This window comes from Microtus pennsylvanicus, chromosome 1 (assembly GCF_037038515.1).
Source record: "Microtus pennsylvanicus isolate mMicPen1 chromosome 1, mMicPen1.hap1, whole genome shotgun sequence".
In the NCBI taxonomy this organism is placed as follows: Eukaryota; Metazoa; Chordata; class Mammalia; order Rodentia; family Cricetidae; genus Microtus; species Microtus pennsylvanicus.
In genome coordinates this window covers 35,461,672-35,478,581 of record NC_134579.1, presented here as the reverse complement: position 1 = coordinate 35,478,581, position 16,910 = coordinate 35,461,672, and the positions used below count along the sequence as shown (strand labels likewise).

At 46.9% G+C, this 16,910-nt stretch overlaps 1 protein-coding gene across 1 annotated transcript in view; it reads left to right on the top strand.

The window, feature by feature from the left end:
• Window positions 1-15,315, top strand: part of Dscam (DS cell adhesion molecule) — a 556,660-nt gene extending 541,345 nt beyond the window's left edge. Inside the window, exon 33 of the mRNA XM_075961310.1 lies at window positions 14,818-15,315. Coding sequence (XP_075817425.1) covers window positions 14,818-15,173 — 356 coding nt within the window. The 3' untranslated portion in view covers window positions 15,174-15,315. The remainder of the gene's footprint in view (window positions 1-14,817) is intronic.
• The last annotated feature ends 1,595 nt before the right edge of the window (window positions 15,316-16,910 follow it).

Genomic DNA, 16,910 nt, shown 5'->3' with positions numbered 1-16,910 from the left:
CAAAGTGCAGAGAAGCAAAGAGGAGAGAAAGTGCTCTGGGTACCAACCTACTTCCAGATAGTTGTTAGGACCCCTGCAGCGTAGAAGGCTCGAAACATGCCACCACTTCCCCTTCAAGTGCAATGTAGGGCATAGAAAGCGCTTCCAGGTAGGATGGCCGCCCTACTTTTGCAAGCCTTTAAATTATTGAAGGTTTGACCTTTCTCTCTGATGACATGTTGTCTGTATAGATGGATTAAGATATTTTATTTAAAGTTTATACTTTTGTTTATTGTTTTCTGGATCCCTTAGAGCGTCCCAAAGATCACCACAAAGTGACTATTGCCTTACTGAATTATTTAAAGTGAAGTGATTTTATAACTTTAGATATGAATAATTTCTTAAATCAATATGAGGTACTAATATCCATAGACTTTGTTTTGTCTACTCCACAGGGCTGGATTATTATTGGATTTTTAATATGCTCTAGAGAGAGATTCCTTCTTCTGGGGTCCCTTCTGTTGTTTTCTCTTAATGCAACTAAAGTTGGTGTGGATGGAGAATTGCCTCTGGAGAACCCCAGGCCCAGTGTGACAATGGGTTGGATGTGTAGTGACGCCCAAAGCAGGCAGAGCAGCACAGGGGACTTCCTGGAAGAATCATGGTCCTTGGTGGCAGGGAGATCAAGTTGATCTTTATGATTTGGGTCAAATAAATTAGGGCTATAAGGTCAGGCCAAAAGTGGCATCACTCAGTCCTAAATGCATGAAGTGCATGCATAATTTCTGAGCAAATGGCCAAGAGTCTGACACGATTCTGGTACCAGAATCTCCATGCCCCACTGTGGTAGTCTTCTCTATTTATCTTGATATTATGCTGGGAAGACCATGCAGGTTCCCTCAGGGGTAGTAGTGGTGGAGTGGGAATGAGTTGAGATGGCTGCATTCATGTCAAGTGGAAGACATGCAGAGCAGAAGACTGCCATCTCTTATGATGCTGACTGCAGGGTGCATTTAAGCTGCAGCTCTTTCACCTACCCTTCCTCTGTGTCTCCCTGGGTTCCAGATAAGGCATTCCCTTTTCTGGTTCTGGGTGCAGCCTTGCCATTCTCTGGCTAGCTTGTTCCTCTCCTCACCAGCTCTTCTTTTAAGTCCTTGTCTTTTTACTTTGCCTGTCTTCAGTACCAACAGTTATGATCCCAAACTTTCAGATTCCCTACAAATAGGAATCAGGTCAAAAACACAACTCTAAGAAAAGAGAAAAAGGGGTCATGGATATCTTTATCTTTTTCTCTCAGGGTCTATGGAAACCCAGCGAACACCTAGACAGTGTTCAAGAAATAATCTGATGCGAATTAACAGTATCGTCAGAATCTATGTATATTGCTATGCCTGTGCATAGTATAGACATTATCGAATAGGTGTGGTTGCATTCACGACAAGATTGGACAAGTGGCTCATATTTTAATTACTAGAAATGATTGGTCAGATCTATTCAAATACAAAAGGAAATCCAAGTTTACTTCAACATACTTCTAGGCAAATTGATGTATTTTCTCCTCTTGCCCTTGATACATCCAAACAAACCACTTGCAGACAGAGGAGAGGATGATCCACCAGTGGGTCAGAGCCTAGCTTTACATTTAATACTACCTAATTTTAAGTAAATTATTAGAATGTACCTGCTTACTTCAGTCAGCTAGCTAGTTCTATCTTTTAAAAGACAAAAAAGTTCAAACTCTATATTCTCTGAGTAATTGGTGATAAGTTTAAGGGATTCCCTTCTCCACAATTGTGGAACCCTTCTTGGTTTTAGGAGTATTTAAGCCACTTTCTGTCACTCTTAGGCTACCCTGGATCTCTACTCCTGATACTTAGCCTATGCAACTGAGAGATGTCACTGCAAGATGACAAATCAGCTCACAGCTCTTCATGCTCCCTTTATTCCCGGGCCAGCAGCCTTGGGGAAAGCAAAGACCCTAAGGTGTCTCTATACCTGCACCATCTTTAACCTGGATTTAGATATATTCACCCAGCTCTCCACCAAAGATGCCTTTGAGATCCCAGCTGGTCAATGGCTTGCTCATCCAGCTAGCTTCTATCTAGGGGGTCCATTGAATAACCATATATCCAAAGTAGCTGTTGGATTATAATTTTAGGATCCATTCTTCTCATTTCATCTCCCTCTCCTAAAGGTAGGAATTGTCGGGGGGGGGGGGGGAGGCGGGAGCAAGGCAGGACTCATGCCTGAAGGAATGAGTACCTAGAGGATGACTCAGCCTCTGAGCACTTAAGTACTGCTCTGACCTAAGACTGTCTATCATTCTGAACATGTGCTTTTTATCTCTGAAGCCTCAAGGACTCTTTTGTTGGCCTCTTAATAAAAATTAAACTCCAGAACTCTTAGCAAGTAGTTGGCACTACGACCTCCCTTGACTCTCCCTCACACTAGGGTCTGGTGCTCCTTTTCTTATGAGAAAATGTGTTGGCTGCTGCTTCTCACAGCCAATGCTTCATACATCCCCTCCTGTATTAGTCATCTTTCTAGTGCTGTAACAAGACACCATGACCAAGGCAATGTGGAAAGAGTTCATTTGGGCTTGTGGTCCCACACCTCATCATGAAAGCATGGAAGAAGAAGCAGGAAGCAGAGACAGGAGAAACAGTGAGGGCTCACTAGAACATCCCCCGTGACACACTTCCATCTGCAAGGCCATAACTCCTAATCTTCCCAAACATGGCCATCATTTATTTAGGTACCAAGCGTTTAAACATTTATCATTCACACCACCACAGTTCCCTTCAAGCAACTGGGCCTCCTTGCCCTGACTTCTGTTTTGGATGTTCATCTAAAGCTTACACACTGGGGTTCAGCACCTTCCTCACTCAGATTTGAAATTTCTACCACGAATGACACTCCAAGAGCCAGGAAAAGGATTCCCTTCGAAATACAAGTATCTCTGATACTTTCATGTTGGCACATGTGTGCATGTTCCTACAAATGAGTTGAAAATGCACACACGCAGGCATAGATACATATACATGGGTTCAAAATCCCATGTACATGGCTCGTACACACATACACACTCCCAGTGTCTCTGAGCACCACCTTCCTGGTAGATCACAGCTTTTTGCAGCTTGGCTTTAGATTTTAATATCTGATATTTGACTACAATGTGCTGTTTTCAGCTTGTGCTCTTAAAATACACATCTTCCTTTTATTCCTGTAAATGGTTTGTTGGGTATCTGCTAAATACTTTGGGAGCCGAGGATAAGGTAGTAGAGAGACTCAGAAAGATCCCCATCTTAAAAGAAGCTGTAAGGATGTCGTTGCATGACCCAGTACCATAGCTTTGCCAGGCTAAGTGCTTAGAGAGAAGTAGCTTATGGGTGGGGTACAATCTGTCAGCGGATATTTTGGCAAAGATGGTCAGAGAAATCTCTCAGAGGCAATGAGATGTAAACCATATGAGAGAAGGAGCATAGAGAAGACCCTGTGGGGCCATGGCCCAAGCAGACAAAAGAGTGAAGATAAAGGTTCGATGTGGGAATGTGTTTGGTGTTTACAGTGTGAGTCAAGAGATCCATCTGACCTACCAAACACAGGCAAACATCCAAATGCCCACCAGGGATGTCAGTTTTGGAGCTGGCCAGCAGATCTAGCCAGTGGCTCTTCTGCCCACTCTGCAGTTCTGAGTGGAGCAGTGTGCTCATTCTTGCTCCTTCCTAGAAACCAGATCTCCCTGATGGGCAGTTGCAGCCCAGCTTCTTATAGGTTTGCTAGTATTCTAGTCTGTTCTCAGTGATGGTCCCTAGTGCATTCATTACGGAAAGACTTCTTCTCAATGGCCCTATTCTTAGAATTCTAAGTACATGGCCTAGTTTGCTTTCTATTGTGATAAAAATGCATGACCAAAAGATACTTTGGGAAAAAGAAAGGTTCGTTTGGCTTACACATCTCAATCTATTGAGGGAAGTCGGGCCAGGAATTCAAGCAAAACAGGAACCCTGGGCAAACACTGCTTACTTGCTTGTTCTCCATCATTGTTTATCTGCCCAGGGTGACACTGCCCTCAATGGGCTGATCCCGCCTACACCAGTCACTGATCTGAACAGTACCCTACAGACATGATTTCACAATCTGGTGAAGCGCTTTCTCCAGCCCCTCTTCTCAGGTGACTCCAGTTTGTGTGGAGTAGACAGAAACTAACTAACCACTGTTTCCTTGAAACCAAAGCTGAGTGAACCTTCTGCAGCCACCTCCCCTTCTGTCCCTTCTTTCAGGAGGAGCCTCCTGGGCCTGAGGCTCTCACGCTGCCAAGTGTTCTGCAAAGTATACGTAACCACGGTTGCTCCTTGGGCGACTGCCCATTCCTTTCACACTATTTGTGTTCTTGGCTACAACTGCATTTTCTTTAACTTCTGAGGCCCAGCAGACAGCTTTCTGCTTTCTTGGTTGATTTGTGGGGCTATGTTCTAGTTGCTGGGAAGGTAAAGGCTATTTCAGGCTCCCAAGAGGTGTTAAGTCTCAAAAAAGCTTTACCCTTAATGGACCAGTGGTGTACAAACAAGGCTACCTGTGTCCCCATGAGTAACCAGAGGCATCTTCCAGAGTTCTTTGCCACAGATGACAAGCAAAAGAGCTCAACATGGTGATTTAGGCTCACCGTGTGTCCAGATATACCCCATCAGAATGCGTATATGGACCACTACTACTGACTGAACATCTTTAGTGTAGAAGGATATTATTATTACCCAAAGCCATAAAAGCATTAATAAATTTACCTAATACTTTCCACTATTTTATTGGTTTATCTAAATAGATTGTCATAAAAGAGGCTGCAGAAGAAAAGATCCTGAAAATACGATTCAGATAATGAGAAATAGGACAAAACCTAGGTTTGGAAGACAGGAACTCCTGTACACATATCCATGTGCATATATGCACACACATGCATGTACACACACACACACACACACACACACACACACACACACACACACACACACACACACACACCAGTATCATGGAGGTCTGCAGAGTATTCTGTAAAAGACAATGTTAGAGAAGACCATTTTTTAACATGGTTCCATACGGCTTCTGCCAATATCACATTCTAATGCATCCCAGATCCCCAACTGGAAAAAGAAAAACATGATTTCAAGACATTTAACAGTTAAGCCTTTCAATGGCTTCCTACTGTTCTCAAGGTAGAAGCTGGCAAGACACTGAAGAATCAACCCATCTTCCTTGCCAGCCTCCCCTGCTCTCCAGTCTCCAACTTCTGGCCTCCTGCAACCCTGAGTTAGAGTAAAACTGTTTTCTACCGGGATAACTCAGCTCATCTTGTGGGTGGATCTAGGAACACCAACCATCTTGTTTGCTGTGGTTAGGAGGCCCAGATTTCTCAACCTACTTCATAAACTGAGAAGTACAAGCTCCTAGCCTAGGCTCCTACCTGAGTTCATTGTCAGTTTGTGCTTCCCAAGAGGACCTGTTGGAAGGGATACATCTATCTTAGAACCTCATGCCCAGTGGGTAATCCAGTACCCCAGATCATGAGCTCTCCTGCTGCCTAAGGCCAGGAAAGAGTTTCTGATCACACTTTGGCATAAATCAACGACTTTACTGCTGAGGATACATGAGCTGTGACTAAAACGTCCTACCTCATACCTCAGTGTAGTTTTTAAAGTCCATAGCAAGTAGGAAGACCACAGTATCAATGTACCCTTAAAAATGCATGAAGACTCCAAAGCACAAGCCAAGAACAGTAACTGAGCCCAAACAGTGGGCCCTCCGATATTAATGTCACATCATTTATTTAGAGTTTTTCCTGGTTGCTGTTTTGGGAGTGAAGATTCGTTTACAGAGAGATTGGTTTACAAGTTTTTCATTACCATGGTGTGACATTAATATTAAACTGAAAATGTGTTAGATCCCGTCTGCCTGAGGTGAAGGCAGACTCCACGGTCGCCTTCACCCACTAGCTCCTTGACTGCCATACTGCAGGTCTCATCTCCATGGTCGTGATTGAAATTGTTAGAACTCGAGGTCTGAGTGCCCTTTGCGTCTTGCTTCTGCGTCAATACCCAGCTGCATCCAAGCACAGACATCAAAACCTTGTTAGAGATTGATGAAAGATCCTTTTTATGTCTCCCAGGAGGCAATCCGAGCCCCTGAGAACTGCGCTACACTAGTTTTCCATGAATTTGGGACAGCATTTACGCAGCTTCCCAGTTCCTGGATAACAAGGTATTGCAGAGGAGGAAGAAAAGGCAGAGCCATCGTGCAATATATCTAGGGATGCTCAGCTCTTAAAAGTGCATGGATTCCTTTCTTCCACAGGACACACTGACCCAACAACTTCCAGTGCAGATAGGCTTTACCTATGTTTATAGGTGAGACAGCATCTAAGAAAGACCTTGTCAGGCTGAAAACTTCAAGACATTTCCATGCCCCACACTTGACTGCGATGCTTCAGGGGTTCCCAGAACTGTTTGGAAGCAAAGGGGGGATTCTAACATGAACTTGCAAACCTTGGCCCTTCCAATTCACTCAGCAACCACCTCACCAGCCAGGCTCAATGGGAGAAACGCCTGGGTTTTGCCTCTGACCACTGTACGACTCACCCATCTTCCCATGGTCTTCCACGAAAGCCAAGCTCCTTGGGCTGATACATTGAAAGGGATACTGCCCTACGCAGGTTGAGACCTGTAAGTCCCATGTATAATTTGGAAGGAGAGAAGGGTCTGCTTAGGGTTTTTTGAACTTTCAACATCTATAGTGAGGGCTCTCAACAGCAGTGATGTCAAGGTGATTATGAGGCAGGTGCAGGGGGGAAGGGTCCTGCCCACCCCCTGCTCACTGACCCCTAGTTGCTAGTAGCCTACTTCGCTGCCCCTCACGTTGACATTGCCACATTTCCCCAGGGTGAGGTCAACCTCAGCGAAGGTTCACTGACCTGGACCAGGTGCCTCTGCTTGTGTGGTATATGACAGATGGTCACGGGGTGGGGAGACAGAGCTGAGATGCGTGGACCGGCTCTCACCACGGGATTTCTGCAGCCGTGCTGACGGATTTTGCCCTCCTCTTTCCAGGACTGAAATACACTCAGACTTCGTGCATGAGTCTGAATACATTGAGACAGCTCGGGAAGTTTTTAGCTTCAAGGAGGCAGCATATGCATAGAGCGGTTTTCACACCATCAGTACAGACAGCCTGACTGCCCCCTTCCTCCGTGGAGGATGACAGGCTCTAAGCCTCAGGTGCTGATGGATGAGAGGGAGGAATCCTGCCTCGTAGGGGCCAGGGGGCAGTAATTACATCTGTGTGCTTGCCAGTTAGGAGAAGTGGGGAGATCGATGCCAGCTTCCTTAATCTGGACTTTCAGAGACATTACTGTCACTGAAGGTCCCCAGGGGGCCGTGGCAGAGGATGAGAAATGAAGCATTGTATCGGAAAATAACACATAACACTGAGTTAATATCTAAATTGTCCTCCTCCTCCTCGAGATGCGAGTTAAATCCGAGGGCTGGACTCCTCCCAGTGGGGCAGTGGTGGCTACGATTTGCCATCTGTAGCGAGACCCAGGGGGGAAATGTGAGAAAGGGGGCCTAGAGTGAGTGTGTATTGTTCTGGTGGGGCACATACATCTCAGAAGCTGAGAAGGGGCTGGTCCATGACTGTAATACACGGATACTCCCAACACGCCCACCTCTCTGATGGCCTGTGAGTCGGAGCAGGCTTCCCTTCTACCTGTGATCCCACCTTGAATTTTCATCTCTTTGTGGCTGTTTCCTGTTCTTGCCTCTGCTCCCATCATCCTGTGTGTATCCATCCATCTCTTTGAGCTCTGCTTCTTTGCCCCTGTGGCTATCTCTCACCCATCCCCCCCTCACCGCACCCTGTCCCCACCCAGCTCAGCCTCACACTCTATCCTGTGCTCAGCATCTTGAACACAGCTCTGCTTTCCCCAGTGCCATTTCCCCAAAGTGCCTCGGCTGCCTAGTGTCCTGCTGCATTGCTTCTGAGACAGGGGTGTGGACCCCAAGAGCAGAGGGGCTTGACGGGTGCACAAATGTGTGCTTTAAGTTTGCCTAAGTCAAGAGTAGAGTGTTTCAAAGGCCCAGCTGAGACTCCAATAAGCCCCTGCCAACAAGTCTGTGTTGCTGCTTGGCTTGGGAAAGAGGCACTAACTGGGTTGAGGTAACTTGGGGGGAAGTAGACATGCAGACAGTGGGGTAAACAAGGACACACACCCTTTGTTGGCTGTCTGGGATGATTGCTACCTTGCCCTCTCTCCTTAGCCCTCTCCTACCCACAACCCCTGAGTTTTACCCTTCTGTATGGCTTTGACTTCATGAATGAAAGCATTATCCAAGAGAAACAAAACAGAGAGAGGGAGAAAGAGGAGGAGGAAGAGAATAAAGGGAGGAAATAGAGGATGGGGAAAGAGAAAGAGTGAGAAAAAGGAGGAAGAGAGGAAAGAAGGGAAAGCTAGGCCAGTGGGAGGCCAAGAGGAAGAAGAACCAAGGATATGGAACCTACAAATGGCTCTGGCACCTCCCACTGGCAAAGCCACGCTGCAGCGAGTATGAGGACTGACTGCTCTGATTGCCTGTGCCGCACCAGATCCCGCACACAGGATTCCCAGGGTGTGTCTACCTGTCAGAGGCAGCACCATGGTGTAGAAACAATATACTCACTCAAAGGGCTCTTGAATTGCTGACTACCGGTGCTTTCAAATGTGTGAGGAACTCAGAGGATCCTGGCTGACCAGAGTGGGGGGTATTTTTCCCCTGTGGAGTTAAAAACCCTCAGAGAGGATGGTGTTTCCCATGGGGGTCCGGGAGCTGCAGGAAGCCAAGTCCAAAGACCCCTCTCTGCCAAACTCTGGGTTGTCTCTCTCGCCAGATACACAGGGTCTGTTTCTGCAGGGGTGGGAGAGCAGGCGCAGGTCTGTGGCTCAGGCTTGGTGGAGGAAAAAGGAGGGATTGCAGGTGGCACCAGCACCTCTCCAGCAGTGCTCCAGCCTTTGCAGGAACCTTTTCTCTTCCCGCGGCTGGTGGAGGCAGAAATGACCAATGAGAAAGGAGGGGTGTGGCTGTTGCTATGGAGACCCTAAACCCATCACAGACGAGAAGAAAAGGTATCCGATTCCCAAGGCTTGCTGGGACAAGTCACCATAAACTTGAGAGCTTAAAACAGATTTATTCTCTCACAGTTCTAGAGACCAGAAGTTCAAAGTCAAGACACCAGCTGACAAATGTTCCTCTGAGGGCTCTAGGTAAGAGCACACTCCTGGCCAACCCCAGCTCTGCTGGCACCAGGTTTCCCTGGGCTTCTGGCCCCACCACTCTGGCTTGACTTCCATCCTCCCATGGCTCAATCCCCATGTGCCTCCCATGTCCCTCTGCCTGGCTCTTATAGAGGCATATGTCACTGGATTTAAAGCCGGTATTAAATCCAAATGACCATTTCTCAGGTCACCTAGCTTCATCCCATCTGCAAAGGCCACTTCTCTGGGTGGAGCTACACTCAGAATTCTGGACCTGCGTCCATGGGTGCCACTAACCAGCCCCCTCTCATTCTTCTGAAAGGCCTGCACCTCTAAACCCCTGTCCTATGGTGAAACCTGCATGTGAGCTGCACACCAGAGTCATTGCCACAGCCCTCTGTACTGGAGACAAGGCCACTTAGCCCTGGTCCACACCAGTCATGCTTGGAATGTCCTCCCAACCTCCAGGAGGCACTGCTGGCACTGGAGTCGGGAATGAGTGTCTCCCCTATGAAACAGCCATGTGGGGGCAAACACGTGAGCCAGTGTCCCCGCCCCAGACTCTGTCTTCCTAGAGCTGTCATCCCAGTGGTGGCCTTAATTTGTGCAAGCACCTGAGGAACCTAGGCTCTAGACAGATTTCCAAACAATCCCATCTCCCAACTTGTGTTCAAACTTTAGTGTGGATGTAGAATTCAACAGAAATAAAGTACTGACCACCCTGGTGCTTCCTTCTCCATAAGCACGTGCGTTTGATGCATTCACACAGCCAGAAGAGTTGCTCTGTATGCTGAATAGTAAACACTCTGTCGTTAATATTTGATACACACACACACACACACACACACACACACACACACACACACACACCAAGGAAAGCAGCTCTTCTTCAACTCTTTAAGCAACCATCTAACTTCATAAAGCTTTACTTGTTTTTTGACTCTGGTTCTTTACAAGATATTAGACATGCAGAGCTACTTGGCAGACCGGCAAGGAGACCTAGCTGTGAAGATTTCTAGTTCCATTATGAAAGGTCAGCACTTCTAACCAAGCTTTTGTTTAGGCTATCAAACACTCTTGGTCACTGCACCAAAAGGGAGAGCTGTGATGAGCATAAATCTTGGGTGCCCTGTTTTTAAAATATTTATTTGCCATATTCATTGCGTGTGCATAGGTGTGCATGTGTGTGGAAGTCTTTTCTTACCTTCCACCATGTGGGTCCTGGGAACCAAACTTAGGCCTCTAGGGAAGGTGGCCAGTGCCTTTGCCCACTGAACCATCTAGCCAGCACAGGGCATTGTGGTCTCATTTTAAACAAGTATGTCTTGAGCTGTACAATCCCACATTAGAGAAATCTATAATCTGGATGGGACTGAAAGGCCACAGGCTTGTTGGGGATCATTGCCGTTTGGGAAATGTGATAGAGAGCTAATGGGGTAAAAACTGAGGCCTGAGTGGATCCTGGCTCATTACAGACACACCAGGCATTCAAGATGGAGTCAGTGATCAGCAGCAGTCACCCGTCTTCTTAACCTGTCCCTTGAAAAACACTGAAATATATGTGATCCACCTGTTCTACGTATTGGGACAACAGGATAAAAATAATCACACAATCGAATAAAAGAGTCCATCAGTCTAGTTTGCTTATTGAACTCTTAGGAATACTCACTTTAGGGGGTTAGATATATAAAATTTTATATGTTTCAAAATTAGTCAGGTAGCATGTACTGATACACAGAGCAAGTGTCCCTCACATTGAAAAGTAATTCTGCATCTTACTTATCCTGCATTATTTGCATGTGTGGTCTGTGCATGTAGGCATGATATGTATCCACTCTCCACAATATTCGTTAAGGCAGGACCTCTCACTTGACTCCACAGCTCACCAGTATGGCTAGTCCTGTCCACCCTCTTGCTATAAAGAGCCTCTGTCTCCATCATCAAAGCTCTGGAATTACAAACAGGCAAACACAGCCACCCAGCATTGATCTGAGTTCTGAGTATCAAAACTCCAGGCTTCGTGGTTGCATGCAAAACACTTTTTCCACTGGGCCATTGCCTTAACCCTCTATCTCATTTATAAATGGCATCTCTATTAATGGCTTTGTGATTGTTTCTGCATACATTAGTCATTTGATAAAGAAAACTGAAGAATATGTCCATTACTATAATGAAGATACGGAAATTTTAAGACCATAAGGTTTCATTTAAAAAAAAAAAGATTAAATCCTTGGGTTTGTTTTCAGGAGCAAATCTAATCTTCATGTACATTCCACACTAGTCTCTGCAGAGAGGGCATCTGGTTTCAATAAGTGCCCCAAACCCTGTTCAGAAGGATAACGGAGTGTGTCATTTGCTCTACCAAGGGTCATGACCAATTTATTGAGTATTTATGACTGGACCTCCATAGGACTCAATCTTATGTATAAAACCAGCATTGAACTCGGGTTGAATTTCATGAGCGTGGCCAGGCCATCTAGATGATGACAAACCATGGTTCATAATGAAACCATGTAATCCTCACCAGTCCTTACAGGGCGGAGAGAGCCCAGGAGGCCCACAAGAGAATATAGGTAAATCTTCACACCACCAATACCAAGAGGCAAGTTGTTGCGGCACACAAGAAAATCACTTAGCAAATTTCCAAAGAATAGGGTCATCCTTCCTCGTATTCTGGGAGAAATCTTACGAAAGCAGTGCCATTTTGAAAAAAGAGAATGCTCTTTTAAGATGCTCTGAGGTGCTTGCCTTGAGTTGGGTTTATTTCTTCCTAGAATCCTTAAACCGTAGACTATGGTCCTCGATGTCCTGCTGACTCTTCAGTGAGGAAGACAGAGAACTTTCTGGGATGCTGGGTTTACTCCTGCCACAAACAATCAGGATTTGTGGTGTTGAACTTATATGAAAAATAAGGAGCCCCAGGAATATTTTGAAGCAAAATAAATAGGGTCTTTCAGCCATTTTAGCCAGAACTGGGGTGGGAGTGGAAGTTGTGCTGGAGATGTTATGGGAGAGGCCCAGTCCCTCCAGACTCAATGTGTCTGAGATCAACCCATCCTCTCTAGCTTACCACCTTTTCCCAATGCATCATTTCATAATTGGTGACTTGTGTTTATTTGATTCTGTTAATACAACAAATACCAAAGGCAGGTTAGATTTATGAGGAAACTACATTGCTTTAAGTCAGTGTTGAAGATCAAAGCTGCAAAAAGCATAATGAGAACTCTGGAGAGGGCCATGACAGATGGTGAAAATGTGGTGGAGAGGTCACCTCTTAGACTGGGAAGCCAGTTAGAGACCGAGACCCCCATGTGTCTTCCAAGGCCCATCCCCAGTTGTCCTGAGGCCCTCTACTAAACCACACCTCTTAAAGGCTCCACCACCACAGTAAGGCCCAAGCCTCCAATGTATGAACACATTTAAACCATTTTATAGTCAACTGTCTCCCCTATCTCCTGAGCTTAAAACCTAGAGGGAGTCACAATGGGCCCACCCTTCCCTTTGGCCACTGCCGCTTCACATCGGAAGCCATTTCTGACAGGTGTCCTTCCTATCTCAGTTTCCTTCTTCTCTCACATCCCATAGCTGCCCCAACCCCAAATCAGGCCATGTCATGTCCCTCTCATCAACACATTCCCCTACCCATCCTTCCTGCTGGAGAACTGCACATGGCCGCCATACTCTCTGGCCTGCTCACCTGGTATGTGTGCCAAGACAGTGAGTTCCTGCAGCCTTGAGATAAACAGAAACAGATGACCCCTGGGGTCATCTCAGTCTGCTGCACAGTCCTTGCCTATGTGGGTCTTGAAGTGAGAAAACTAAGATGTTTAGATAAGCTAGAGGGTGGTCCGTGTGTCTTCCAGGAAAACAGAGGCTAAGTGCCAGACCAAGTCCAACTCAAGCTGCAGAGTGTGGCTGCCTCTACAGGCTCACCCCAGTGTGCCAACTCTTTGGGAGGGGTGGAGGGATGGATTAATGTCTCTAGACAGGCTCATGGAGGTGGGGACGAAAACAAGTCACAAGGTAATATTCGAACAAAGTAATCAGAAGAGGAAGGTGCTCTCCCCCCCATAAAAAGAGAGTCATTAATGTCTGGAAGGATGCTGGCAACAGTAGCCAGTACTGGGCACAATGGAGAGCAGGATGTTTAGGGTTTGAGTGGGCATGAGGCCTGGCCTTTCTGACCTGAATTTGTGGACTGTGGCATTTCAAATTCAGGGTGGATATTTATAGGCAAATGTTAGCAGAGATTCTGACGTTCATGCCTGGGACTCAGGAGACAACAGAATGGAAAGGATAATTATTAATGAAAACAAACAAAAAAGATGACGCCAGCAACTGGCCCTCCCAAGGAGGCTGGGGACAGACCCTTGGGAAGGTTCTAAAGTTCTGCATTGTGAGGTGAAGATTGAGGAATGGTGGTCAGAGGTGCAGAGGCAGCTGGGAGGCCGCAGAGGTGGGGCAGGAAAATACCAATAGCATCAGATGTTGCCAGGGTTGGAGCAGGTGAGGAAGAGGAAGATACCAGAGAATACGGCAACTGGGCTGAAGTGAACTCCAGGATGATGCTTCCGTACTCCAGAGCACAGATGCCGTGTTGGACAGTTCAGAGTTGACAAGAAATGCATGGCAAGGCAGATGAAACAGACAAAGGATTTGCTAGGGAATTCTCATGGGGAATTAAGAAGAATGGGGGAAGGCAGGGAGGGTGTGTGTGCAGGGACCGTGGTGCAGACCTGAGACCTAGAAGGACTGAAGGTAGGAAGAAGCATAGACTCCAGTGCTTTGCTCAGGAAGCCACAGCCAGGTAACAGGACATCATGGAAAAGGGGGTAGCTGGAAAGAAAAAGCCACCAGAGAGGCCTTACCTTGCCTGTGATGATAGGGGATCCCAGAGGAAAGGAAGCTTCCACAGGTGGGGGTATAAGTGGAGGCTAGCATCAGGCACCCTTTTTCCCCAAAGCTAGTAAAGAAAGTGTGTTGCCATGGCACCATGGAAGCCAATGGAAATAGAGTCAACTCAGATGTTCTGATCTTCACCCCAGCATGGCCAAGACAGAGACTAAGGAGATGGCCAGGGTGGTGAGAAGGTTGGGCCCATGCTCTCTTTACTTCAGTTCATCACACACAGCTTTCCAAGGTCACATGGCTTCATGGATCATCAAACGGAGAGCGTTGTCCATTTCCTCGGTATCCCTGGCTCTTTCCTCCAGCCCCATGAACCCCACACTTCTAATCCCATGGGGCTCGCTCTCACTGTTCATCGCAGCAGAAGCGTTGTCTCCAGTATACACAGATACTGGTAAGGGTGTCGGGACTTGTTAGCTCCATGCCTCAGGCTCTCAAACTGCAGTACAGTTAGTGTTCTGTGGCCCATGGGAGAGAAGTGTGAAAAACATCTGCTTGCCTCTCTGGAGCTCACTCCAATGAGGTGTCTTAAGAAGTGTCCCCTGACACGGTGATAACTCTTTCTCTTGAGCAAAGTTCCCACTTCTTTCCTGAGGTGTTCTGCCCACAGAAGCAAATGAGGGCACCGACTAACTCTCTGTGTTTGTTCCCAGGTGACCTCATCCACCTGCCTCCATACCTTCGAATGGACTTCTTGTTAAACCGGGGGGCACCAGGCACCAGCAGGGACCTGAGTTTAGGACAAGCGTGCTTGGAACCCCAGAAAAGTCGGACCCTGAAGCGCCCCACGGTCCTTGAGCCCACCCCTATGGAGGCTTCCTCCTCCACCTCTTCCACAAGAGAAGGACAGCAGTCGTGGCAACAAGGGGCCGTGGCCACCTTACCTCAGCGAGAGGGCGCAGAGCTGGGACAGGCAGCTAAAATGAGCAGCTCCCAGGAATCACTGCTGGACTCTCGAGGCCATTTAAAAGGAAACAATCCCTACGCAAAATCTTACACCCTGGTATAACACACGGCGTGGCTGGACAGCGGTTGTAAATACAATTTAAACGATCCAATCAAAGCTACCTTTTTTTTACGGAATTCCAATATTTATAATTAAAGAAAATTGCCAAAATATATTAAAAAAAAAGAAAGAAAATACTGAAACCACAGACAGTGCAAAGACTACTCTGCTTTTCTTCCGTCTGAGTGTGGGCTCCATCTGCCTGGGCATCTGATTTTTGGGGAAAGAAGTCCAGTTTTATGATTTTCACAGGCTATAGCATTTTTACTGATTTTCTACAAAGTGCATGGGGACTCGTTAAACCTTCTGAACAGAAGTTCTAGCACACAGGAGTCAAGAAAGGAAACGGGGGGAAATTAGCCTATTTGTGAATCGAAGAGGAACGTTGCTCTGGGGGCAGGGGAAGCTTCCGTCACCTGTGCACACCTTTCCTTCCCACTAGGAACCAGGTCCTCGGTTTGATTTTCTGTTGTGAATTAGGATGAGTGCTGTCAGTGAGGGGGTGGGGGGAAACCCATTCGGTCTTCTTTTCTGTTTATTTTTTAATTTGATGAGACACTCTTTGCATTTTGTCTAAACGAAATAAAAGAGAAAAGGTGGTCTGCCTTTATTTGCATGTCTACTGATACCTCCTATCCATGGCTCGGGCCTCCTTCCTGCTCATACTGTTTGTGAACAAAATGACTGGACCCAGTGCCCAATCTAGGAAAACGGATGCGAAAGTTCTGAGCAGAAGACACGGCGTCAGCTCTGCGGCTGGAAAACAAATGAAAGGCAGCCTGGTCTCCATCCAGTATTCTAAGCCCCTCGCAGGACTCAGGTCCTTGTCCCGTGCAGGACCTGCTGCCAAACTCATCAGGGCCAGCAGACCATCTTCAAATCCAGCGCACTGCTCTTTGTCAATAAAGTTTTATTGGAAGAAGTCCAGAGGCCCTTCACTCCATTTGCATTATCTGTGGTTGCTTTTGTGCTGTGGTGTCAAGTTGAGTAACAATATGGCACACTAAGCCCAGAGTATTCTCTGGCTCTTCACAAGAGATGCTTGCTCACCCCTTAAGTTCCTCATTTTAGCCCTGACTTGTGAGAGGAAAAAAAAAGTGATGTTGTGTCTCACCTCCCTTTCCCTGCCCTGTCTCCACTGTGACTGACAGGTTCACGGTAGACCGTCTTCAGATGTGACTCCTCCAACCCTCGCCTTGGCACCCACAGGAATATCAGTCCCTATATGGTGTTCCTCCAAATTCCGTATTTCTTTTCCTTTCTCTCTGTCCAAATGCCTTGTCATAGGGCTTACGCAAACAGAGAGCCTACTCACAAATGGGAGGTACCATACCCCACATCCCTTGACTCTTACACAGTGTGCCTTAGAAGAGCCTGCCATTCTCTGAGGCAGCCAAACCCCATTTCAGATGCCGCCCTAACAGGCAAGGAGAACCAGGTCTTCACATTAGAATTTTGGCATTGACTGGAAAAAAACTGATCCCACGTCCACAGCTTCCAACTTCCCAGTAATGCCTCACACAAGTTCCTTCTCAGACCTTTTTAATGCGCCCCCATGGAATCCATCAGCCAAAGCTGGTGTGGTGATTGCTATCTGGAACTAGACTACAACACTCCCTTTCCCCTCCCTCTCTCTCTTCTTCATCCCTTTCCAGCCTTCCCTTCTTCCATCTCTTCCAGGCAGACCTTGTGCCTCCTGGGCTTCAGACACACAGAGCACAGGCAGAGCAGGTACCAGAC